General features: G+C 45.4%; 5 protein-coding genes and 1 long non-coding RNA gene across 9 annotated transcripts; 1 reads left to right on the top strand and 5 right to left on the bottom strand.

The window, feature by feature from the left end:
- Window positions 1-1612: 1612 nt before the first annotated feature.
- Window positions 1613-3005, bottom strand: LOC129582040 (uncharacterized). Of its 3 annotated transcripts, none has more exons than XM_055473414.1 (4): window positions 2866-3005; window positions 2494-2733; window positions 1896-2309; window positions 1613-1811 (listed from the first exon to the last, which is right to left on the bottom strand). In XM_055473414.1, the coding sequence occupies exons 2-4, from the start codon at window positions 2687-2689 to the stop codon at window positions 1792-1794; spliced, it is 630 nt and encodes a 209-aa protein (XP_055329389.1). In that variant the 5' UTR covers window positions 2690-2733; window positions 2866-3005; the 3' UTR covers window positions 1613-1791. The 3 variants fall into 3 exon arrangements, with proteins under 3 accessions (XP_055329389.1, XP_055329390.1, XP_055329388.1); XM_055473415.1 differs by having other exon boundaries at window positions 2494-2803; window positions 2885-3000; XM_055473413.1 differs by having other exon boundaries at window positions 2494-2803; window positions 2866-2981.
- A 433-nt stretch (window positions 3006-3438) lies between these two features.
- On the bottom strand, window positions 3439-6047 carry LOC129581951 (uncharacterized). Of its 2 annotated transcripts, none has more exons than XM_055473275.1 (3): window positions 5916-6047; window positions 4367-5056; window positions 3439-4254 (listed from the first exon to the last, which is right to left on the bottom strand). In XM_055473275.1, the coding sequence occupies exons 1-3, from the start codon at window positions 5971-5973 to the stop codon at window positions 3698-3700; spliced, it is 1305 nt and encodes a 434-aa protein (XP_055329250.1). In that variant the 5' UTR covers window positions 5974-6047; the 3' UTR covers window positions 3439-3697. The 2 variants fall into 2 exon arrangements, with proteins under 2 accessions (XP_055329250.1, XP_055329251.1); XM_055473276.1 differs by lacking the exon at window positions 5916-6047 and adding an exon at window positions 5727-5815.
- Window positions 6048-9015: 2968 nt separating this feature from the next.
- Window positions 9016-9657, top strand: LOC129582095 (uncharacterized). The gene is made up of 3 exons (XR_008689589.1): window positions 9016-9142; window positions 9206-9300; window positions 9384-9657. It is a non-coding gene; the product is annotated as an uncharacterized LOC129582095 (long non-coding RNA).
- A 3559-nt stretch (window positions 9658-13216) lies between these two features.
- Window positions 13217-14080, bottom strand: LOC129581719 (uncharacterized). Its single transcript, XM_055472933.1, has one exon. The coding sequence runs from the start codon at window positions 14078-14080 to the stop codon at window positions 13217-13219; it is 864 nt and encodes a 287-aa protein (XP_055328908.1).
- A 4496-nt stretch (window positions 14081-18576) lies between these two features.
- Window positions 18577-21268, bottom strand: LOC129581615 (uncharacterized). Its single transcript, XM_055472805.1, has 5 exons — window positions 21052-21268; window positions 20311-20988; window positions 19914-20243; window positions 19394-19810; window positions 18577-19296 (listed from the first exon to the last, which is right to left on the bottom strand). Exons 1-5 carry the CDS (start codon window positions 21161-21163, stop codon window positions 18773-18775), a joined length of 2061 nt encoding a protein of 686 aa, XP_055328780.1. The 5' UTR covers window positions 21164-21268; the 3' UTR covers window positions 18577-18772.
- Window positions 21269-21326: 58 nt separating this feature from the next.
- On the bottom strand, window positions 21327-23082 carry LOC129581616 (uncharacterized). Its single transcript, XM_055472806.1, has 4 exons — window positions 22905-23082; window positions 22147-22827; window positions 21981-22067; window positions 21327-21898 (listed from the first exon to the last, which is right to left on the bottom strand). Exons 1-4 carry the CDS (start codon window positions 22957-22959, stop codon window positions 21483-21485), a joined length of 1239 nt encoding a protein of 412 aa, XP_055328781.1. The 5' UTR covers window positions 22960-23082; the 3' UTR covers window positions 21327-21482.
- Between the last annotated feature and the right edge of the window lie 1777 nt (window positions 23083-24859).

The raw sequence follows: 24859 nt of genomic DNA, 5'->3' as shown, positions 1-24859 counted from the left end.
GCGTCGTGCGGACGCATGCAAGAGAACGGTATCATTACCCGTGTCGGTGTAGGAGCCGTTGACGCCCAGGCCCTCATCCAGTATATCGAACTGGTATGGAAACGTCCTGTAGCCGCGGTACCACATATGTGTGGGCGGGTGGGATCATGCCAGAATACTCGCACCAGATATACCGGCCTGGGAAGATATCCCCATATCGCAGGATGCCTTGATCACCCAAGAATAACCATCTAACGACGATGGAACGGAACATGTCGGCCCTAGTGTCACATTATCTGCCCTTTCTTGGAATAGCTTCGATGACCCAGGAGCGTCAGTGAGAGTTACGGCTGCCTTGACGAACGAAGCCAACACTGGAATTGATAATAGGCAGTAACGACATCGTTGCTCAAGAAGGCGCCCAAATCAGTTTAGATTATGGAACCTGTGTACCGCAATTACTGTATGTATGTACTTACCGGTTGCAATGACAGTAGGCAGTAGAACAAACATCACAGCCACCATGTTTTGACGGTGGAAAGAATGAGCCAAAATACTACAAACAGCACGCTAACGCAAGAAATTAAAATTAGTCTGTTGTCAGAAAACCAGAGTACCGATCGTAATGAATCCGTAAGAGCAATGCAAGCCACATTCGGTTCCGAGTTTATGATAAGAGTTTAGCGCCAGATAACAGGGCAGCAGTGCGTATCCCCTGTTTGAAATGTCGTAACAGTGCATATCATCGCCACCATGATAAAACTTGATATTATTCCCGGAACAACGAGTTCCCATTATTTGCTCTACCTTCTGAACAAATGCGGCGTGTCTCGGTTCATTCTTTAAAGCGTACAATACGCATTGTGCTGTGAGACGCGCGACTGCAGCGTGCTTGCAAAAGCGACTACTGAATTACGCCATCATAAAATTAATGTAGCTTACGGTATATCTCGTCATATGCTAGCGTAATACATTTTAACGATGGAGTGATATCTCTTGCCACTGTCAGTTTTCTCCGGTATTAGTACGTCGTTGTATGCCATCGTGGCTCGAATTGCGCTAATATATGCCTCTTACGAGATACGTCGCTCCAAATTTTACACCAATAGAGTGCATCGTATCAGAATTTGACGGCGTGAACCCCAGTACGCCATGGCGACTTGGACCGACACGACTTGGTGATAGCCGTCTTGTGGACGTTTTCAAAAAACCTCGTGCACTAGCTGCTCAGGAGTGTGCGGTCTACATAAAAATATTAGCCAGCAAACACGTGGCACAGGCATCACTAAGGTCAATCTGCAGCAATGGAATGGTGACCACGTCGTTAAATCGGCCAGCAGAACTACCACTAAACCAGCTTTGCGTTGCTTCGTTGGCTCAGTTAATATTTAAAACGACGCTGCTAGATCATCGCGATTTTGACTTTCTTATCGTTGAAGGAGATTCTTGCGATGTAGGTTTGCGAAAGGATGCAAGGTCACAAACGTAGATCACGATTACGATTAGCAGAATCGAGAAATCCCCGAATCATTTTGAGGGGAGAACGGAAACCCAATTTATTACGTTGATCGTCCCGTACATAACGCAAGAAAACGTTAGAAAGAAGAACAAAAACAGAAGAGCTTCCTATAAAGTTTAACAATCACGTTAAGTTGTTCAAAACAGGTGTGCCGTTTAGAAAACACGAAACCAACGTTTAGTGTGGTCACTGTGGTGCACTGCAGTGGGGCCGGAGTCTTGCCTGGTGCCGTGACTGCATTTAATAAGGCAAACGTCGAAATTGTGGTGGACAGGTGGAGCACCCATACCTGGTCAATTAGGTGCGCTTACCTCTGTAAAGATAAGAATACTGCTTTCGCAAGGCGCTCAATAGTCACCAAATAGTTCGGTGCTACAATACGCGTCGTAAATCTCACCTTCTTGTGTTTGGATGGCGTCCAGAGCAATGGTCTTCACGTTGGCCTGACAGTAATCGTTGTGGTTTGCTAAAATGTTGACGGAGAATTCCTTGTAGCTATCGCGGCTAAAAACCGCTTGGCCAAAGTGCCACTGATCAGGCTGAACGCCGCTGTAGTCGTCTGCTGTGCCCCAAATCGCCGCATCTGGAGACCATTCATTGGTACCGCGCACGAAAACCTTGAGAACAAAATCTTCCCGTTCACTGGATCCGATTGTGGGATAATCTGAAAGCCGAAACCAAAACGTTACACGGAAAACAGCATAGGAACTTCGCATGATAAAGGGTCGTCGAAGAACAGCCACCGCTGCGCCTGAGCCGGGTGCCGCCCATAGAGTTCTTGTGGAGCAACGTGACAGAGCAATTATACCACCTGAAAATATATACGAGAACCATTTTCACCGTACTCACAGGCTTCCTCTTAAATTATTGAACAAATCTTCAAATGAGGCAACAACCGGTTTGTGATTTTAACGTTCTGTTAGCAGAGCTTTGGGAAGTCCTCCTGCATATTAGTACATCGAGCATTTACAGATAATTTCACGTCGACTACGTACCGACTTCGTTGTCGGCATCGAAACCTGTGTCCATTAAGTCAAACTGGTAATTTCCGTCGCTGCGCTGCCAATACTGATTTGTTGACGGATTAGAGCAAGCATCCTTTAATGGCCATGCCAGAAAAATCCGACTGGAGAATCGTTCCCATATCGCAAGAGGCAATGGTCGCCAAAAAGCCGGACGTCTGGTCCACATATGTCTGTGCGCATGCCGCCTTCTCCGCTACCGTCTTTCCAACGCTATTAAGTAAATTAAAGGAAGCAGCGTCTCTGGATAGAATTACAGCTGCATGAGCACAGAAAAGCGACACTAAAATTTACGACACACGATTACCAAACTGCGTCGAGGAGCTAAAGCATCGCAATTCGCACCATTAGTCAATACAGTTACCGGAACAGACTCATCCGCAACGATGAAGAAAGGCGCTATAAACTGCTGCATGGCAGCTTCTTTGGCAGTTCCGTTGACTAGCAAAACAACGTCCAATTATCTTAATGCCGCAGTCCTGTCATTCGAAGGCAAATAGTATTAAGGCCGCATTAGCACAGATCTACCGGTATGCAAAGATGTCGAACATAAATGCAGCATGAATGTCAGCATGAATACTGCCTTATCAGACACTTGCCGAACTACAGAGTATATAAAGCCGTAACCACAATGCAAATCACCTGTCCTGTTCTTGTTAATATCACTACAAATAACAACCAACAAACGAATCACATCATCGACAACTACAGCGCGTGGCCATTGCAGTGACTGCACGATCCTGTCTGTCTATGGTATAAGTTAACGAATGGTACGGCATTATCGGGCAACCGCTGGATTTATTTTCCGCTGCCGGCAAAAGGGGTTTCGAGCGCGTGTATGGTACACAGAAAACCGGCAAACAATAAAACCAGAGTGGCCATGTACTTCGTTTGACTTTGATTCGAAGGAGACAACAGTGGGCAGCTTTTTTCAAATAAGTAATCATCTCGCATATGTATGAAAAGTCTATTACAAGATGGCTTCGAAATACAAAAATGTAATCATCAAAAGGCAAAAAGCTAAAAACCGAAAAAATCGATAACAATCGAAAATTCTAGTCACATTCCATAACTGTAGGAAGTTTATTCCAAATTTTAGCGATTTTTATGGTAAACGTAAAAAGGGTAACAGCGATGCTAACGATACTATTCTCGCCAACTGCCACCACAACAATTTTCAATAAAAGCTCGCGCTAACAGATATTAATTGCGCCAAAAAGTCGGCGAAGATGATCCGGCATTTCATGTCCACGGACACCGCTCGAAATTGTAACACCATAGCGTCCGCCGTATCCGGATCCGACTGCGAAAACTCCAGTACGCCTCTTCTACAGGTAACTTCAACCGGCTTGTGTGGTGATAATTGTTTGGTGGCTTTTTCCAACAACCACATCTGCAAGCTGCGCAGATGTGTTCGACACAGGTACGAATTATCACCAGCAAAGACGGCGGTGTTGGCGTCGCTGAGGTCCGGTTGCAGTGAGGGCATGCTGACCTTGCCGTTGCTGCAGCGGGCGATAACCGCCGGGCCGACTTCGCATTGCTCCGATGCCGGAGTTATTGTGGTGGATGGTGGTAGGGCCGAAGTCGTATCGGGTTCGTGGGTGTGTACTTCTGGAGTTGTTGTCAGTACCGATTCGGGAGTGGTGGTGGATGTGGACGTAGCCGATGACGAAGAGGTTGGTGAAGGTCGGCAGTCAACAGGTCCAAACTGTCCAATTACCAGTACCACTACTGAAAAGAGAATACGATTCTAATTAGGCACTCACTAGTCACCCTACGACACAGGTCAATGATCGATGAAGCACGATCTCAATTATGCAGCGCTGCGTTACGCTCAACTTACCGGCAGTTTTAGTGTCAATGCCGTCCAGATCGATGGATGTCGTGTTGCAGGTATCACCGTGGTGAGCGTAGAAATTCAAGGTAAACTGATCATCCGCAGCATATTCCGTTTGGACCCTGTTCCACACGTTGGGACCAGGAAAGTCTGCGTAATCGCTGGTGCTGCCCCAAATCTGCCAGGTCGGGATGAAGCCCGGCGAATTATCTGCCGAATGATGCATAACCAACTCCAGAAAGTAATCTTTATCGCGGTCACCCGTGAGAATCGGCGCAGCAGACATCCGGTACCAGAACGAGGTCTGCAGTTTCACGCATCCATTCGGTCGAAATACGGCCGATCGCAAGATGGCTGATTTCCTGTCTGGGTATGCAGAATTGGGAGCTGCTTTGACGTAGCATTTAGACTGTGCAAATTGGGCGTATATCTTTTCTCCCGAATCGGAAGCCATTTCGTTTGGAAGGATCTGGAACTGGTACGGATACAGCGAATGCGCCCGGAACCAACCAGGACAAGGATCCAGAATTGCGTTGGGGCTGGTCTGCTGGACGCTGTCCAGATCACAGCTCAGCGCATTGTCGGATGGCAGAGAATTCCATGTATAACAATATGCCGGAAACGGATAATCGCAGTCACTGCTGGCTTGAGCTGCTTGTTTTGGTTGCGAAATGGTCAAAGGACTGCAATTTATTTCTGCAAAATGACATTTCTACTATAAATCCAATTGAAATCAGGCTCTGGTAACGCTTCACAAAGCAATACAGCTAAGGCTGGACGGAGCCGGTGCATAGTTCATAACATACTGTATACTTTACGTGCGAATTACGATATGTGCAAATTACGATATGTGATCTAACATATAGCATACTGTCAGATATGACACAGAAGCAGGGAAAATGGGAGCGATCTCCTTTATTGTGTAAGCAATAAAGCAACCAAAAACCAACAGAAAAACCAATGCGGAAAAGCTGTGGAAAAAAGTGGCTGCTAGCGAGCTCGGTGAAAACGTGATAATGCCGCGGCGTGCTGCAGCTGCGTAACAGCTGATACCGCAAAGCATGGGCCATCGCTCGTAGGCTGGGCCACACCTCCAAAAGTGCATAGCGAATGCGCTGATTGGCCAGCGTAGACAAAGTATACGCTGAGTAATCAGAGTATATGAGCGGCACGAGTGGCGTGGCCACCTGCGTGCGGGCGACAGAGCAAGCCACGAGAGGTGTCTACCGCCTCGAGTGAGCGGTCTCTGACAATACTGTATATGCAAATTCCGATTAACTTATAAGTAACCCAAACGTGCGCAGTATTTTATAACCTGCAAAAACGCCCATGAGATAATAGTTAGAAATGTTCTTATTTCGCGTACATGAAAGTGCAGACTTCCCAGAGTTAAACAATAGTGCGGTATAATTCGCGTTATGCCATGTTCTGCTTGCCATAACTACGGCATTTTCCTTACAACACCTACAAATAACGGAAAGCAACTATTGCGGAATAGAATAAAATTAACTGCACCTTGCGGCAACAGTTAATAATTGAAGTAAAGAGTACTTACGGGTAGTACTACTGACAAGAAGCAAAGACATTTGCCATAAAACCCTTTTGTGTGTCATTTTATACAAAAATGGAGAGGACTTCAATCAAGAAATACGTTTGTCCACATTTACCTCATTACTGAATCAGCAAAAATGCTTTTCTAAGTTAAAGATTTTAACGACCTAACAGTCACTGCTAATTTCTCGTTGTGCTGATAAGGCGCTACCCTTTCATTACACGTATGTGGAAGTTAAAGTCGTAAAAGTGCGAAAGGCGAAAGGATGCTTTGTTCAGATTGATAAGCATTGTACCGGTAGATAAACAACCAGAGCATCGCGGCTACCCCGTGTTAGCTAATAGGCTTGTTATCATTGGACTGTAGATTTGAAAACTGGGACGTTTTCGAGGTAGAACAAATTTATTGGTTTCGCTATTAACGTTCTTGTTTCCGATCATAATGCACTTCATTTTGTAGCGTATTGTAGAATCTCGTGAATGTCCAGATGTTATGGATACAGCAACGGAAGTTGCAAAGTAAATGTTGTTGCTATGAATGCACTTTAGCTGGTTGTTTGCTGCTGTCCCGAGCGGACATAATAAAAAGATTATGCCGTTCGTTAAAGACATTACACATTTCGGTTCTACAAAGAAGCGGAGTTTCAGAGCCGTCGATGCTGAAATCAAGCGGCATCGCACCAGTAAAGTTTACAGTCCGTTTCGTAATTTTTGGTTCAACCCTACTGTTGCGAGTACGATTATATGCCGAAAACACCGTCAGACATCAACAAATTTAAGAAAACATTGGTTGGCTAGAATTCACGCTGAACGTTTTTAGTCGGTTATACACAGTCCGTTATACGCTTACTAAAACACGGCTGCATCTTGCGGCTTAAGTTGCATATGTAGGTTGGCGTAACCCATCATGACCCTGTTGCATTGACCGGAAAGCACACATTTTTTATTATAAATTCACCCATGAATCTTCATGTTGAATTGATCTGCGTAAACTAACTATTGTAAACAGCTACCAAAACCAGATTAATTCAATTAAATCAAATGGCCACGACATTGTGTACAACGGAATTTGGGGGTGTCGCACCGGCAACCCGCTTTGCCCACACCGTACGCATTGTATACCGTCAATGCCCAAGCGGTGAAGTTTCCACCTACCCTTCAGATTTTAAACTACTGCAGCAAACATTTCGAAAAAAATAGTTTAAGCTCATCTTATTATTGTTATTCTATTATACGAATTTCAACTTCGGCAAAACAGTCCTTGATACCTCGGGCATTGCCGGCTTAATGAGCCTTTTGGCTGATGCGCCCCCGCTCCAAATGTTTGAAAGCCGACAGGAGCAAAAACGCATCGTCCCCAAATGAAGCTGTATCCCCTCCCTTTATCGGCTTTAGTCTGGTCAGGTGTTGCTTCGGCCTTCACACTGGAATGAGGACGACTAGATCAACAGAGTACACCGGCGCACTGTCAATAAAAGCCCGCAACGGGAGAAGCCGCTGATTAAACACACCAGAGTGCATGTCGCGTCCCATTTCAGGCATCCCGTTCCTTTTTGAGCTTGTCGCGGTAAGGCCGACAGACATTGGTGCAGACCATGATAGAAAAACGCGGCGGCCGATGGATTAATGTTTGTCATTTCTGAACACACATTGCTTCGAAGTGGGATTTACCAGCGAGTAATGTGTCAACACAGTTCGCGCTACGAACATCGGAGTGATCTATGATGATGTAACACGGATAAGGTGACACCATACCGCTTTTTCATCAGTGCGATAGCAAAAGATTGACAACCGCGTCTCTCTGAGCTGGCTATACTACTGGACGTCTTTGGTTGCTGGATTCCCCGTTAGGAACTTTGTTAGTCAAACCAGTTCAACGTGTGGTGTGCGGACCACGGAACAAGCGGATTTATAACGGCAATTGTAATTTAATCATAATTACGCCATTACGTTGAATCGTTTTGCGAAGCTATGGCTGGCGTAGAACCCGTCTCGAAGCATTCAACGTCCCACCCCCCGGATGATGGTAGCGGCGACCTTTCCGGGTCCTCCCGCGACAAAATGGAGGAGCGAGTGGCTGCTGCGGATGATGGCGCCCCTCGAGATCCACGCAGTGAACAGCAGACGGCTTTGTCTGACTCTGATGAAGAACTGGACACACCGCCATGGGTTTCGCTGAAGGGGTTCATCCGGAGCATCAACAGCCATTGGACAGGTCAACAGTTCCTCGATGCCAGGTTGCGCTTTCTTCTATACAACCCACTCACCACCAGCTTAGTCCGACCAATTTCCGGAAAAGATCAATTTGACCTTCACTGTCCGGTGTTGCGCAAGTGTGTCGTGACCTTTCTCATCGTGTGTCTGATTTTCGGCGTGCAGAGCCTGATACATGAACCACTCGCCCACAAACAAGTAGCCAACGCCCGGATTCCCGACATCATCCTGTTTCTCGCTAATTTAACGTTTATATTCTACTGCGTGCGAGGCTTAGCAGACGTTGTGCTTTTTGCGCTGAAAGGACCATCCATGCTGACCTTAGTGCGTTCTCTGCGTGGGGGCCGTCAATGCCGGACACCACTGTTTTTGGTGATGGTGACCTTTCTGTTCCTTGGAATAATGGTATCGATTACGGCGTATAAGACATATGCTTCCCTGTTGCTCGCTAACAACCTGCCGGATAACGGTAATACGCGCAGATTCTTGGTCTGGGACGTCAATGAGAAACTGTTGGCGTACAAATCCATCGTCTTGATCAGCCTAGTCGATTTCATGTCGGCGATTACCGCGGGGTTTTTCGCGGGTATTGTCCTTCTCTTCATATCATCAGGCTTCAGGCCGCTCGTCCACGATCTTCAGCAACTTCAAGCGACGGTTGTTACGGGTATGCTTCTTTTTTACGCTTTTTTGGTATGTTTTTTGTGCTTTTTCTTAGGTTTTTTTATGGCGACAGCGGACGCTGCACAGTTACGCAGTCAGCTCGCAAAGATCCAGCGCTGTCATGAGCAGGAGAAAGCGCTGTCCACGCTATTCCAGCGCATTAGTGAAATATTTTCTCCGGTGATATCCGCTTGGTTGCTTATGGACTTCCTCATCGTTGTCACATACATGGCACGGTCGTTCCTTGTGGTGTTTAAAGATACGACAGCGGTGGTGGAGTTTTGGATGGCACCGATGCCACACATCGTCCATTTTGTCTTTGTCAGCGCCATGGCGAGCCAACCGCAGCGAACGGTACGCTACAAGCCATCTATTACCGGTTTTTATGTACATCAGTTAGTTTGTTCTTGCGTTTAGGGGCTGAAAATAACCGATCTGTGGAAAGAGCTGCAGGAAGACTTCTTCCGCGTCCTCCATGCACCCGCGATTAACGGCCACCCACGATTTTAAAGGTACGTATGTACGCTGCAGGAAGGCTGTTATGCCGTATAAATCTACAGCTCACTATACTAAGGCAGATTACCCAAACTCGTAGATCCGACTGCTAACTGCAACGTTGGTCATTATGGTCTCCAGCGGCATGCATCAGACGGTTCGCCCCATGCTGCAGGGCACGCCGTACCTTCCTTTCGCATTAACGCAGACACCGGCGATCGCTACATGTAGTTACATATCCGCTTTCGGCTGCCTAATCGCCACCGTCGCCTCCCAGACCGACAATGGTGCAGTCCGCACTCCGCACATGTGCCGGCAACGTAAAGCTGCTTCGTAAGCCTGACTGGTAGTTGGATGACACAAGTCATAGGGCACGGCCGTGACAATTAATAATTTGGCGGTGACCTTTGCTTTATCCGCTCCTTATCCATTTTTGTTTACGTTGCCATTTGTGGCGATAAGGATAATATTAATTTAAAAACGGATTGCATATATATTTTCTCTCTTAGTCATTTCTGTTGTACTGTATCTTGCATCTGCAGTGTGCGTGTTACTGGTGTTTAACGAAGTGAGCTGACTTCGGTTTGCGTTGCAAGAAATAATCGTTATTCAGATATGCACCGCGACGACCAGCTGGCCAACGATAAGTGATGGTGGTCTATACGACATATGCCCAATTTAAACGGCCGCCTTCTGTAGTTTCCTATGAAGTACCGCCCGTTTTGAAACGGTTCTTTTACTAGAAAAATGCACGTTTGCGTGCATTGGCAGACCGGAGCGAGGCTTAAACGAAATGTCCACTACGGAAAAATTGTTACGTGAAGCGAGTTTGCCGTTTATTTGTTAAGAATGGGTTTGTAAGTTTTGACAGTTACGGCTGAGACAGTTATAGAATACTGACAAAAGTCCACCACATGACGCAGGCAAGGCAACTGGTAAAATTTCGTTGGCTTTAAATAAAAAAGGTAAGCTCAAAATTTTACAGTTACAAACTTACATTAAGGCGTGACTCAACAAAGATACTTTTACAACGTTTTTTAAAACTTTTTAAAATTTGCTTGTCCACAAAAACCCCATTGGAGCTAGAACGGTTAAGAGATATCGTTTTGAAAGAAGTGGTCGAGAAGGGAGAAAGATTAATAAGTTGCCGACAGGACACTTATTTTGGTATGTAACATTTAAACGAAACCCCAGAGTTACTTCAGTTGCACAAGTTAACGCGAAAGATCGGGAAATGGAGTTAGTGTTAGGGCTGTTAAATCATTTGGTATCAAAATCCTCAAATTTACCAACTATTGGATAAAAATTATGAACGTGCGACCTTTAGAGATAAAACGGTGTCTTAAAGATATGTTTTAAAGGCAATAATAACGACGGGTATGGAAGCGCAGCTAAGGGTTTCAACCTTCTAATGGACAGACAAGGGGGTGAAGTTACCGGGGTTTTATCATGCAGATCATTGATTTCGCAGAATATTACCAAAAGGTTACTATTTCAGCGATGGGGTCTTAGGAGAAAAGAAAAACTGTCAGAGGAGATATTTTTGCCGGTGTCAGTACTGCCGGTAACCATTACGAATTACGAAAACACCTGAGATGTATTTCACATCGACAGTTATTCGTTACTTGCGTAACGGACAAAAAATTATAGGGTGAGACTATCGGCAACGTTTTCACCCCCGCTTGTTAGAGCCACCGACTTTTGCACCCTATTTTAATACAGGCGCCCCATTTCTATTAGATGGATCTTGAACCTCGTTTATTCAGGGGAAAGGCGCACATTTTATTTTTTTTCCGGAGGTGTAACAAAGATTTTTTGACAGTTTTTTGGTTCCCAAAGACGTTTTGTCTCATAATATTATCGCTTATGAGACAAAATAAACTGATCTGCGCCATGCAGTACCTGGACACATAGTGCCTTTACGAATCGTTTAGGCGGAAGTTCTGCAAGTTTGGACATACAAAACCGGTTTGCACACCCTTCTGGCTTCAACCTATCTCTGCCGGGTGTAATGTGGCGGCAAGTTAAACCGTATGAGCAGGCGAAATTCCCAAAGGTAAAGAAAATTCGACCTTAAAACTTAGCAGCGGACAATGGGGGCTGCCTCTGGCTTTCGCACGCGACGGGGTGCAGGAAATAAATTAATCGAGAAGGGGTGCCTGTAGCCTAAGTGGGTGCAAAAAGGGTGCCTGTAGGCATTCTAAAATTATATCTACAAGAACTTATTTCCGAGCAGGCAACAAAACAACATCCGCGGACGGACGCCGCGGCTTGACGCACTGTCACACCGCGACGTCACGGCGTTACTTTCGTCACGCAGTTCCGTAACGGACAGAAATCAATGACTGCAGTGCCCCTCTATAGAGCCGTTACGTCACGGTGGCCAGCGATGACGTCATCGCTGTCGGCTGCGGTGACGTCACACTGTTACTTCCGTAACGCACTTCCGTAACGAAGTTCCGTAACGGACAGAAATCAACGAATGCATTGGTGTTGAATTAAGAGGACCTTCGCTTCGCTCCGGTCGACAATCTCAAGATACAGTATAGTTTTTGCCTTCAAGCTGTACTATTTACAGCAACGCTGCTATAAGATGGTAATATTTGTTATAACAGTAAAAGCAGCAAGAAGACGTACGAGATAAAGACGCTTGAGTTGAATTCTGGGCCGGATGTCCTAGACCGGAATCGGTCATCTTCCGTTGCAGTTCATCGTACTGGCTGACATACGTATCAATATTAGGACCAATAGAGGCTGAACTCGTGTCTTTCGTTTCTGAACTGTCACTCGTTCTTAATGAGCCAGATACTACTATTTTGTAACAGCGCTGTTTATGGATCAAAGTGGTCACGTAAAACTATACAAGCGAAGACTAGCTATCATGTGTTTGATGTCCTTGCAGTACTGACAATTTACAGATACGTATTCACTTAGATATTATAACTGACCTTGCCCGAGTTCAGCGCTATGTACGGTATGTCCGTATGTACTCTGCCATTGATTGCTACGTTTGGCAGCCTCCTTCCTTTTATAATAGCTAGTTGTTGCTCGGTATTAGCGCTGTTGTGAAGATATCAAAACCTTGCAATACTTACGAACGTGACGGTGTTACCCATAATCATTACAAACATACGAGCAGAGAGTTACCATCTTCATTGGCACAGTCATCCACTCGGGAGTCTGAGCTTCTTGGAACACAAAGCGCACGCGCTGCGGTTGACGCATCAGACAATGGTGGAACGTCAGTCTAATCTACGTTTACTACGTCTACGTTGCCAATCTACGTTTAGTTTCCCGCTGTCGGCTGTCCTATTGTCGAAAAGTAAACGCTATTCTCGCTAAAACCGTTTAGCAATATTTACAATAGAAAGCCAAAAAAGCATCTATATCTCGGCTCTTATTTCTTATCAGTTATGACTGCGTGTACGAAAGATACAATACAACGATACCGTACGCGAAAGCTAGATACATCATATATGATTTCTGTATTTACAGTATTTTATCATAGCTGCGGAAGTATTTGCTTTATGCGGCTGCAAAGATTACCGCTAGCACTTAGCAGCATAACTATTTTCTATGATCTTGACGATTTCTTAACCTGGGAAAGTCTTAACGAAAATACTGTAATCAACCACCAATTGCACTTAGTAATTGTGAAGGCGATCACATCATCATTAATGTTCACATCTGTCATGTATTCATAAAAATACAACTTTACTTCATCATCGCCGGCAGTCAACTGATGGTCAAATAGTGACCTGCGTACGTACATCTAGGTTGGCAACCATACCGTTGCCAACCGCAAGGTTACAGTACATCACACCTTTCTTTCTTATAAAAAAAAAGAAAAAAAAGGTTATGACCTTAGTCGTACAAACGTACAAATTAATACATCAACATGGTAAACTTTACTCGCCGGCGCTTTCCATGCGTTCATCCCGACTGGAGCTCAAAGTTACAGGATGTCGTATGGCCTTCGCTCCTCGGCGGAAATGTACTTGTTACTCGTTCGCTCGGGACACTTCCGGGACGAATGCCCTTTTCGTCACAAGTGTTGCACCGCTTGTCGCGGAAGTAACAGCTGCCCGGGGAATGGTTGCGGCGGCCACACCGGTAACACTCTTTCCCGGCACCCTGACTGTTCTTCCTTCCTTTCTGGGAAATCTTGTAGACTTCAGTTTTCATATCGTCCATTTGCAACTCTTTTCTGGTCATTTCTATTTCAATGGCAGCATTCAAGGCGTCCTGAAGTGTTGCCAACGACTTTGTACAGAGCTTCTTCGTCGCCACTTCATCTTTCAGCCCCATGACGAATGCTGCAATCATATTCTTCTCCCTTACGTCGTCCGGAAAGTTACATGTCTCCGCCTTCGCCCGAAGGTCACACGAGAACTGGATCAAGGTCGCTTCTGGCTTCTGCTTTGTACTAAAGAATTTCACCCACTGGGCGATCCACATTGTCGGTACCGTGTAAGCAGAATCCAGGCGTGCGTATAGGTCGGCGATCGGTAAATCCATCGGTTCTTGCGGCTTGCACATCTTTGCCAAAAGTTCGAATGGCTCCGGACTCAGGGCATCCAGAAGAAAAGCCACATGGTAATCCGTCGGTACTTTGATCAGGAAGAGATGATTCTTCAATCTCAGCTTCCAGTACGGCCATTCCATCGTGGCGGGGTCAAACGGCACAATCCTTAATAATTGTTGTCCCTTTCCCGCTTCCGCTCCGGCAGCAGCAGTGGCTGCGGATAGTGATGGAGGCCGTGCGGCACTGCTAGTATCACCCGTAGGCGTAGACATAGTTGCCTTTTAAATGATCTTAGGCCTTCACGCCAATGTCATGTATTCATAAAAATACAACTTTACTTCATCATCGCCGGCAGTCAACTGATGGTCAAATAGTGACCTGCGTACGTACATCTAGGTTGGCAACCATACCGTTGCCAACCGCAAGGTTACAGTACATCACAACATCCTCATATTACCACTTTCTAAAAAGATTTGAAGAGAAAGCCCCAACTGTGGTAATCCTAAATACATAACTCCTTGCGAGATGATGGGAAATTGCTACCTGGGTTGCGCGAGGAATCGTGTGGAATGGACCCAGTGTTCTGAACGTTATTATAATTTCTAGAACAAATATTCGCAGCACGATATTTTCCAATGCACTTTGTGATGCACAAATCTATCGTGTTTTTACCTCAGATGCAGCTATCAATATCAATGCTTTCGAGGCCGCTTAATTCCCTGTTGACTCATCCCGGCATGTGTGTTAGATACCTTTCCACATTCTTGTTATTCGGTATGGCTCTCTGTTCCACAAAAATAAATTCAAGGATAAATTATTGGTTAAACCGCACATGTTAGCGATGAAGGACTTGCAAATTTAAGCACCCGTGCCGAGTTTACAGTGCTCCCTTTTTCTTAGAAATGGTTATGCTATTTCGTTCCTATATCAGCTGTATCACATACTTCTGCTGATTATTGCAGCTGCTCTCTCAGTTGACCAGCCAGTCGTATCCAGCAATGCTTCAGCGGACCCTCTGCTATCAACAGAGTGTTATTACAGTATGGAATTGCTGGCGTCATGCGATATGGGGACCGAAGCCCAGCCGGACAACTCCAGCGCTGTCATTGAGGCCTGCTCGCAACAGCCGGGAGGTACATGGTATCGTCGTAACTACAACGATACCGGCATCTATAGTCCCTATGGAGTCTATCAGTTTGATTTAATTCAATCGGCCGACGGTTTCGACAGCGAGAGCGGTACGTCTTGTTGGGCACTGCTTTCCCGTTGAAACTCAACGTTCCTAGCGCTAAACAAGGTGCCAAACAAAGTGTTCGCCTTTACTGTTCTTAGATGGCGTGATGGCTGTTTCGCGTTGCACCATGAACCCAACTTCAGACACTTCACCGGTGGATGCTTCTTCCTACGATCTTATGGCGTTACTGACCACCGCGCCAGTTTATTATCCACCAGAACCTGATCGCTCTTTGATGCTCTCGTACTGGTATCGCCTGTCTTTCGGGGCAGGAAATATTACCTTGCTCGATGATATGCTCAATGTGCTCATAGATTATTACGATTACCAAGGGAATATGGATCAAATGATCAGTATGTGGGTGCTTTGGGTGGGTGAAGCTTATGAATCTCCCACTCCTGACGAATGGCATTACGGGGAGATAAACGCGTTGGACTACAAACCCCATGACTGGAATGCATCAGGAAATATTTCTCCGTTTGTGAGTTTTTCTTTCCTTTCACACCACACAGGGAAATGTCAGCCGGATCAGCCCGGTGCTACAGCCTTAGCGCTGGATGCCATTGAAATTTTTGAAGGTTAGCAGTAGACGAATTTTTAACGTTATGCTGCTGAAAATTTCGATTAGAGTGCTTCCGAGTTACGACTCCGTATTAATTAATTACAATAACCCTTAGTTTTAGTTGGGTTACTTTCTTTTACAGTAAATAATTGTACAAAGTCAACCATTGCACCCACCACGACAGCACTCTCGACAACCAGAAGTGCGGTAACGTCTCCAATAAATTTATTGTCTTCTGTTTCTGCGGAACTGCAGAAAGTCACCAATAAGAGCTCGTATCCGGACAGCATCATCTACTATTCACAGTCTCCACACAACGTGCTCAACATCATTCAGACAGCGGTCAGAAATAACTCTGTCTACCTCGGTTTCCACGATGTCTTGACAATCGCAAATTTTTTCCACGAGTTTGCTGAAACCGAAATACCACCAGGCTTACCGGAAAGTGCACAAGAAAAGGCAGTTGACGCACTTCTGGAGATCGTCGACCAAATACTTATCGCGGAGGTGACGGGAAAACTGAAAGCACCGGAAACCAACAACGATGGGTACGACGCGGCAGCGACCATCTACCAAGCACTGGAAGATGTGTACAAAAATTTGCCACCGAACGACGAACCATACATGTTCAACAGCTCGTTTTCTGTGGCACATGTCCATGCAGTGCTGATCAATGGTTCATCCCGGTTTGAACAATTTAATTTCACGACAAAAATGGAAGTCAATGGGTTCATTCGAGAAACGGGAATTACGGTTTTGGCGGATGGCAAGTCCGCATCCGTGGCCAGTATTGAGTTTAAAACGGAAGCGCTGCAAGAAGCCTTTGAAGATTTACGTAAGCTACTACAGTTTTTTTTTGCTCGGTTGATTTTATGGTCACTCTACGAGTTCGACGGGAAAATGCACGACTTACTAATTTCGTAATACGCTAGACTCTTCATCGAAAATTAGTTCAGAATAGCTAAGGATTATGTAAGGAAACTAATTCTTTTAACAGGACAAGCTGTGAATGCGACACCAGCAAAGTTCTCCCTTTCGCTGTCTGCTATGCAGTCATTCAAATTTGCTAAGTACGTTCCAACAAATGAGCTGAGCGAAAGGTCAAGCCCGATAGTTCTACTGGCATCATTGGGCTACAGACTTAATAGGAAAGATATAATCACCATTCGACACAATGTGGATATTCTGTTTGAAGTAAGTCGTAAAGACATTTAAATACGTTTATTGTATCTGCGCCGCACACTGTAATGCTTTCAGTACCCATCCGGAGCAAGGAGGCAACACCAATGTACCTCCCTCAACTATACCTCAAAGCAGTGGTCTGAAGACGGTTGCCGGATGATTGCTAAACAGGCCAAATGGGACAGTACAACCGTGGAATGCACCTGCGATCATTTAACGCCTTTCTCCCTACTGTTGACGCTGTGCGGCAGTTTGTCGAGATCATTCATTCCCAAGGATAAACCACTTACACTGGATTTAGCCGTTGTGACGACAGCAACGACAATCGTGGCGGCAGCATGTTGCCTTTTTGCTCTGTTCATCGTAATGTGGGTAGTATTGTTTTCTTGTTTGGGTGTATCGTATTACATATTTCCTTAGAATTTTCGGAAACTGTGAAACTTTTGTAGGGCCAGAATTTTGCGGCGTAGTGTTATTTGCGACGAAAGTGACGTTTACACGGATGGGTTTGTGGATAGCGCTGTTTGGAATGTATCTCTTCACGATTTTTTCCCAGTTAATCGTTTACGCGCCTGTATTGTGCGGACAAAAATTCTGCCTGGCAAGTGGCATCTTGGTGCACTGGTTTGCGCTGATGAGCACTGGATGGACAGCGGTTCAAACCGCTCAACTTATTCAAGTCATATTGTATCCCGAACAGTACGGGAGACGACATCACCTGCCAGGAGACACGTATCATGCATTTAGAGTGAAAACTTGGTTTGCCGCGACAAGTCTGTGCTGTTTCTTTGGTTTTCTGTACGCCTGTAGGCGCGTTCGGCTAACTGTATAGCTCTTCTTTATTATGTTGTAGTTGTTCCCAGCGTGTTTCCGCTTCTCGCCTCCATGCCGCATTTTTCTGAGACATTTACCATATCTCTTGGTGGTTACGGTTATGCAGACCATGAGAAATGGTAACAAAAACCTTAATAATACTTTGCGCAGTCGAAACATCCCAGCGATGTTTCGATTTCGATGCAGAATCGAAACATCTTTGTGTAGTGCTATTTGCGAGTAGGTGTTGGCTGAACGGCGATCATCTATGGATTCCCTGGGTGACTTTCATTGTGCCACTATCAGCTGCCGGGGTACTGAACATCGCTGCGGTGCTAGCGTATATTTACAGTAAGTCAAGCCAGCCTATTAAATTTGCGCCAACTTCTTTTCCTGTAAATTAAGAATTTCGTTGTGTGATGTTTCTGCTTTTATTAGCCTTGAGGAAGCGTCGGAAAGGGCTTTCAGTCGGTGAAAATGCTGAAGGGAAAGATGCCGATTCTGTCAAGCATAGGTTGTACGGCGTGATTATTAATACCGGTTTGATGGGGTTGATCTGGTTGAGCGTGTGGCTGGTGCTCTTCTCCTGCTTCGTTGACCAGACGCTGCAGTACATCTTCGTCCTATTGCTGACTGTCGCCTGTGGATCGCAGGCGGTGTACATTATCATCTTCCAAGGGATAATTTCAGGTCGGAGTTCTAAGAGCATAAGCAGCAATAAATACAACAGTCGGATGTGAGCCACGGCGTGGGTATAATTTCCGGACTTTAACGGCTATAACGGGATCGTTTACTATTAATGTGCCATGGTGGCCAGTGAGATTATGAGCTGATCCAATGTGTTTTTGTTTCCAAAGTCGCTCCTGTTTGAACAGGTGGCATTACTAACAATATGCCGCAAGACTTTGTTTTTGCCTTCCTTTAAATTTCAGAAGCATGACTGCTGGCGCCCGTACCAGAAATTTTGGTGTGTTGTTAATTACTATTAATTAATATTCGTTTGTTTCACCACCTTAGAATTCAAGATTTCACAGGAATCGAATTAAAAAGCGAAAAGCTTTTCAAAAACCGGTGGCATACGAGAAAACCTGTTTTCCGTGAAACAATCAAACTAGTTTCCAATACACAACAACACTCGGAATAGCCGGGCGCACGCCGCAAGCCTGCGTCGAATTACAAGTTATTGCTAAACGATGACAACTGCGTTAAGAACCCAGCAAAAATAATTCGACATTTTAAATCCACCGTAGCCGCCCGGAATTGTAAACCGGTGGATTGTGCAGTATCCGGGTCGGACGCGGAAAACTGCAGCGCTCCTCGTTGACAGCTGACGGTGGTGAACGAGTGCGGTGGTTGGTGAGGAACCGTCCTCGCAGCCTGTTCCAGTAGCCATGCATGCAAGTTGCGCAAATGTGTTCGACACAGGTACGTGTTGTCACCATCAAACACGGCGTCGCTGGCCTCACTCAAATCAGGGTGCACTGCGGGCATTGTAACTGTGCCGTTGGAGCAGCGAGTGATAATGGCGGGACCGAATTCACAATACTGTGATACGGGAGTGACGCTGCTGGACTGCGGTGACATTGGCGTTGTGAACAGTTGAGTGGGCGGTGCTGTGGTTTCTTTAGATTGGGAAGTGGTTACTGAAGTCGGAGTGGTCGTCGTGCAGAAACCCGAGCCATAAGGAACGCTCACCGCTGTAAGGAGATTTTGCTTCGTTATGAAAACAGTTAGCATGCTGTGAGACGATATTTATACCTACCGATACATACGACATTCACCACCATATTTTACCGTTCTCAATTTGAATGGTATCCAGAGCAATGGTTTTTAGGCTCAGCTCACAGCCGTCATTGTGGTATGCTAGGAAGTTGACGGTGAACTGTTCGCCTCTGTCGCGGCCGAAAATCGCTTGGCCAAAGTGCCACTGATTAGGATTCACGCCGGTATAGTCGTCCGCTGTGCCCCATATGTGATCATTAGGAAAGGCTTGTCCATTGTCTTCCACGAAAACCTTCAGGACGAATTCGTCCCGTGGATTAGCTGGATTAATTACGGGGTAATCGGAAAGTCGATACCAAAACTTGACACGGTAAACGATACAGGCGGTGGAGACGATGATTGGTCCACGCAGGACAGCCACGGCTTCCTCTCGGCCGGGTGTTAACCCGGTCGACCTCCTGGTGCAACGTGACACGGCAAATATGTCCCCTAAAAATGGAACAACGAATTCTGTGTGGTGTACTTGTTTGTCGTTACCATAATATTTCTCTTCTGAGACTTTTGTGCTCGTAATTTAAGATCTCGTACTCACCAGCACCGGTGTTGTTTTTGAGCAAATCAAACTGATATGGGTAGTATCTATAGCCGCGGTACCAAGTAACAGTTGGAGGAGTAGAGCACCCCATAATACCGGTGACAGAGTTATCTGCTTGAGCTACCGTCCCCATGTCGCATGACCTTATGGTTATCCATCCATAGCACGGCCACGGAAGTGGACAATTGCTGATGGGTATCAGGTTGCTCGTGCTGTTGTCAAAAGTAATCGTTGTTTCGGTACTCGGAGTAGTATCTGGTAAGAAAACGGAAGTCTCGGTGGTTTCAGTGGTTGGGAAAACCGTTGTAGTGGCGCACTCGGTCGGCACTGGAAAACAAAAATTTAAACCTTTCTGGGTTAGTCAAGTCGAAATCTCAAGCCTAAAAAATTTTACTCGCTATTCTCGTGTCTATGCCGTCCAAATCGATCCATGTCGTATTGCAGGTGTCACCGTGATGCGCATAAAAGTTCAAAGTGAACTGGTCGTCCGCATCGTATTCCGCTAGGACCCTTGCCCACACATTGGGCCCGGGAAAGGTGGCGTAATCGCTGGTGCTGCCCCAAATCTGCCAGGTCGGGATGAAGCCCGGTGCATTATCTGCCGAATGATGCACAACCAACTCCAGAAAGTAATCTTTATCATGGTCACCCGTAAGAATCGGCGCTGCAGACATCCGGTACCAGAAAGAAGTTCGCAGTTTAACGCATCCATTCGGTCGGAATACAGCCGATCTCATGGTAGCCGACTTTCTGTCTGGGTATACGGAATTGAGGGCGGCTTTGACGTAGCATTTGGACTGCGCGAACTGAGAATAAGGTATCCCTATCGTGTTTGGAAGGATCTCGGACCGGTACGGATAGAGTGAAAATGCCCGGAGCCAGCCGGGACAAGGATCCAGCAGTGCGTTGGGACTGGTCTGTTGGACGCTGTCAAAATCACAGCTCAATGTATCGCTGCCGGTAGGCAGTAAAGTCCATTCATAACACTGTTCCGGATATCCGCAGCTACTCCTGGTTCGTAATGGAGGTTCAGGTTCCTGTTGTGCAGGTGCCAAGGGACTGCATAGAACGTCTAAAACATAGCAATAATGCATAAATATATTTATGCATTTCCGTTGAGGATTAGTATATTTACTGGTAAGGCAGAATGTAGAGAAAACAATTCTCCTTAGTATTCTGTGGTGCTCCATCTGTTCACAAGAATGTTGAAAAATCTGTAACTGGGACATCACTAAAGCCAGTGTCATAACTTTAATATTATTCTATCATGTCGTCAAAACGCGACGTTTCCTTTCGCCTCTTATCGCAACTGCAAGGTTTTTCGTCATAAGCCTTTAGAAACAAATGTCATAAAATCGGTCTCTCAACTAATGGAATAACAATTCGCAAACCAGATAACAGGTGTGCTCATCATAAAATCAGCTTTTATTATCTTCCCGTTGTATACAGACTGTAGCACAGTGGGACGGCAAGTTGATACCGATAAGGATAAAACTGAGCCAGTACGGTCACACAGTTTAAAAAGATCATTCAATCGCGGGACAAAACCGTTGCTACAAAACCGGTTTACATGCCCATGCGTAGCAACGCCAATTGTGTTAAAAATCCGGCAAAAATGTTTCGGCATTTTGCATCCACCGATGCCGCCCGGAACTGCAAACCTGTGGACAGTGCAGTGTCCGGGTCCGACGCTGAGAACTGCAGCGCTCCTCGCTGGCAGTTGACCGTGGTGAACGAATTCGGTGGTGGGTGAGGAACCGTCTTCGCAGCCTGTTCCAAGAGCCATGCATGCAAGCTGTGCAAATGTGTCCGACACAGGTACGTGTTGTCACCGGCATACACGGCTTCGCTGGCGTCGCTCAGCTCAGGTTCCACTGCGGGCATGGTAACTTTGCCGTTAAGGCAACGGGCGACGACGGCTGGAGCGAATTCGCAGTGCTGTGCGGTGGCCGGTTGTGTAACGGTTGTGAACGCAGCCGCGGCTAAGATAAAGATCAACAGACTCTACCAAAAAAACTACTACCGCTATTGATGGAAGGCTTGCAGAGAATAACATTATAGTACCTAGAGTAGTGATGTCCGGCAAGGCAGTTGCGCTCACTTCCTGTATGGTAGACACTGATGGCATTACAGTACAGGAAGTCGATGGGACTGCAAATCTTGTTTTTAAGACAAGCAACATTTTTGCATAAATAACCGCTGTCAGATACACAATATTTATGGCAACTACCTGCTATTTTGGTGTCGATGCTGTCTATATCGATGGACGTGGTGTTACAAGTGTCACCGTGATGCGCGTAGAAGTTGAGAGTAAACTGATCGTCTGCGTATTCTGTTTGGACCCTTGTCCACTCATTCGGACCGGGAAAGGCAGCGTAATCACTTGAGCTGCCCCAGATCTGCCAGTTCGGGATGAAACCAGGTGCATTATCCGCGGAATGGTGCACTACCAACTCCAGAAAGTAATCTTTGTTGCGGTCACCAGTGAGGATCGGCGCAGCAGACATCCGGTACCAGAACGTCGTTTGCAGTTTAACGCATCCATTCGGTCGCAATACAGCTGATCGCATTGCGGCTGATTTTATATTCGGGTAGACGGAATTGGGAGCAGCTTTGACGTAGCATTTCGACCGCGCAAACTGGGAGTACCGCTTCTCTTCGGGTACGGCGTCTATTTCGCTTGGAAGGATCTGGAAACCATACGGATACAGCACATACGTGCGGAACCAGCCGGGACAAGGATCCAGAACTGCGGTGGGGTTGGTCTGCGGAACGCCGTCCATATCACAGTTCAGCGCATTGCCGGAAGGCAGAGAAGTCCAAGTATAACACTCTTCCAAATAGTTGCATTTGTTTTTGGTTTGCCTGTTAAGCTCCGGTTGTGATAGTGCCAATGAATGGCAGAAAATCCCTACAACATAGTATTACTGTAGTCATGGTTGGTCTGCTCTAGATATCTAAGTGCTACTAGCGATGATTCGTTGTTACCGGGAAAGAAGAAGACGGAGAAAAAGGCTTTCCATGGCATTATGTGACGCTCCATGATGCTTTCATGGAAATGTTAACAAAGCGTTAATTGTTGTAGTACTCGCTGAAATCGCAAGAAATGTCTTTTATCGTGTCAGTGCAGGAGATTTTGTTTCCCCTCTTATCGTAATGGTAAGCGTTTTCGTCATAAGTCTGTGGAAACAAATGGCATAAAATCGACTTCTCAGCTCCATCGATAACATTATTTCCTGTCATTAGATACTCGTAGGTCGTAGAAGAAGTGCACATCATAAAATCAATGATTTTATTATCATTGCGCGAACAAATTGGGACGGAAGTTTGATAAAGTCCAGTCAAGCGTGATTGTTCCACAATAACTATTACGTTTAAAGATAATGCAGCAATTTCCGCAACCAGGTAAACTCAAGGTATATGTGATATAGCACGTTATTGTCATAATACATAACAATTTATTGAATCTCAACACGATCGATTTCGTAATTTGACGCTGCAGTTAATAAGTGGTGATCATTTTTCCAAAATGTTAGACAAAACATTTTGCTAATTTTTTAATGTACGCATTTTAGATTTTCCTGCTTACTCGTACAATATTGTTTGTGTTACTTTTTACTGGTTTGTTTCAGTATGCACCAAACAGATTAATTTTTGAAAGAAGTAATTATATTAAACACATGAATGACACTACCTGCATTTTGTTTTATGTATTTGCAAGCTAAAAGAACACGTATCACTGGCAAGAAGCCGCTTCAAGACAAATGCGCTCCGATGCACTGGGAATCTAAGAAAGGAAACACCGACCTGTAGAAATCAGAATGTCGGAACCGCGTCAAGACTCCTTTCTTTTCCTTAGTTATCAGTAATTAACGTGCGTTGTTACTGAAATCTCTACAATCAGTTTCGATCGATCCTTACAAGTAACGATTTCCTTATGGATCAATGATTTACTTTGCACTCGCACCGGAAATAAAGAGATCGTCTGCTTGCGTATAGCTTTCTCACTGCACACTACAGTATTATGCTGCACCGCAATGTATTTATTGCAGCGAACAGTACAGAATCAACTAAAACGAAAGGCTGATTGCTAACAAGAGTAAAAAAAATAAGCTAAAACAGAACAGTAGTTTAAGAAAACACCATCACCTGCCATGAACATGATACCTTACGTAAGTATGATAACTATCATTCTGCACTTTTTTTATATTTTGCTCAGTTGTGTTTTGTTAATATTTCATAACGGTTTAACGGAAAACATAACTGTAATACTGAAATGTTATTATTCCACTCGCCGGGTGTGGCGGACGCATCAGCCTTTTGCTTTTCAGTTGGATTGATTGGACATAGCTTAATGTGTGGCGTCTCGAGTGTTCACAGGAAAGCGTATCCCATGTGGCTGACACTGGGAGCCCAACGGCAGTTGCGCTTAACCGGCACTTGAGCGCCGCGAAAGCCTGGGTTACCGTCCGGCTTAGTGAACGCAGCTTCTGGGGTTCCAGTGAAGCGGCTCACCGGTTGATAAAGCAGCAGCGGCGCCATTTTGCCGGGATATAAAGCCTATTAAAATGTACCTGTTATTACAATGTAACAAGAGCGTCTCAACACGAATTCCGGAATCAGCTCGTCATGGATCGATATTGCGTCTCTAAATACGACGGCTGGGAAATTTATGTAAAGGTCACAAAAGTTCACACTTTCCCACATTTTTCAGCTTTACCGGTCCTGCTTAGATTTTATCATCCCAGTTTAAATAAATTTCATCAGAAATAAAACATCAGAATCGGAATAACGATAATAATTTTTATCAAGCCACTTCTGCCGGAAACGCTCCGTCGGCAACAAAATCGTAAACAAATATTTTAACACACGTGCGTTTAAAGCAGTCACAAAACTGCTAGAAAGCATTAAACATCAGTTCCTTAAAAAGAACAAAATGATTA

The sequence above is a fragment of the Paramacrobiotus metropolitanus genome, unplaced genomic scaffold (genome assembly GCF_019649055.1).
Source record: "Paramacrobiotus metropolitanus isolate TYO unplaced genomic scaffold, Prichtersi_v1.0 Parri_scaffold0000006, whole genome shotgun sequence".
Lineage (NCBI taxonomy): Eukaryota > Metazoa > Tardigrada > Eutardigrada > Parachela > Macrobiotidae > Paramacrobiotus > Paramacrobiotus metropolitanus.
Note: the sequence above shows the minus strand (reverse complement) of the source record. Positions and strands in the feature narration are given on the sequence as shown.

Excerpts from the sequence above, each read along its gene's own strand:
- LOC129582040 (XM_055473414.1), bottom strand. The coding sequence starts at position 2,689 with ATGTGGACCAGACGTCCGGCTTTTTGGCGACCATTGCCTCTTGCGATA. Across the intron at positions 2,310-2,493 it reads CGATGCCGACAACGAAGTCG|GTGGTATAATTGCTCTGTCA; the intron begins GTACGTAGTCGA and ends ATATATTTTCAG. Across the intron at positions 1,812-1,895 it reads CGCCATCCAAACACAAGAAG|AGGTAAGCGCACCTAATTGA; the intron begins GTGAGATTTACG and ends TTATCTTTACAG.
- LOC129581951 (XM_055473275.1), bottom strand. The coding sequence starts at position 5,973 with ATGACACACAAAAGGGTTTTATGGCAAATGTCTTTGCTTCTTGTCAGT. Across the intron at positions 5,057-5,915 it reads TCTTGTCAGTAGTACTACCC|AAATAAATTGCAGTCCTTTG; the intron begins GTAAGTACTCTT and ends GTCATTTTGCAG. Across the intron at positions 4,255-4,366 it reads CATTGACACTAAAACTGCCG|TAGTGGTACTGGTAATTGGA; the intron begins GTAAGTTGAGCG and ends TTCTCTTTTCAG.
- LOC129581719 (XM_055472933.1), bottom strand. The coding sequence starts at position 14,080 with ATGTCTACGCCTACGGGTGATACTAGCAGTGCCGCACGGCCTCCATCA.
- LOC129581615 (XM_055472805.1), bottom strand. The coding sequence starts at position 21,163 with ATGACACTGGCTTTAGTGATGTCCCAGTTACAGATTTTTCAACATTCT. Across the intron at positions 20,989-21,051 it reads CTCTACATTCTGCCTTACCA|ACGTTCTATGCAGTCCCTTG; the intron begins GTAAATATACTA and ends GCTATGTTTTAG. Across the intron at positions 19,297-19,393 it reads TACCATTCAAATTGAGAACG|CGGTGAGCGTTCCTTATGGC; the intron begins GTAAAATATGGT and ends ATCTCCTTACAG.
- LOC129581616 (XM_055472806.1), bottom strand. The coding sequence starts at position 22,959 with ATGGAGCGTCACATAATGCCATGGAAAGCCTTTTTCTCCGTCTTCTTC. Across the intron at positions 22,068-22,146 it reads CATCGACACCAAAATAGCAG|TCCCATCGACTTCCTGTACT; the intron begins GTAGTTGCCATA and ends CAAGATTTGCAG. Across the intron at positions 21,899-21,980 it reads GCCGGACATCACTACTCTAG|CCGCGGCTGCGTTCACAACC; the intron begins GTACTATAATGT and ends TCTTTATCTTAG.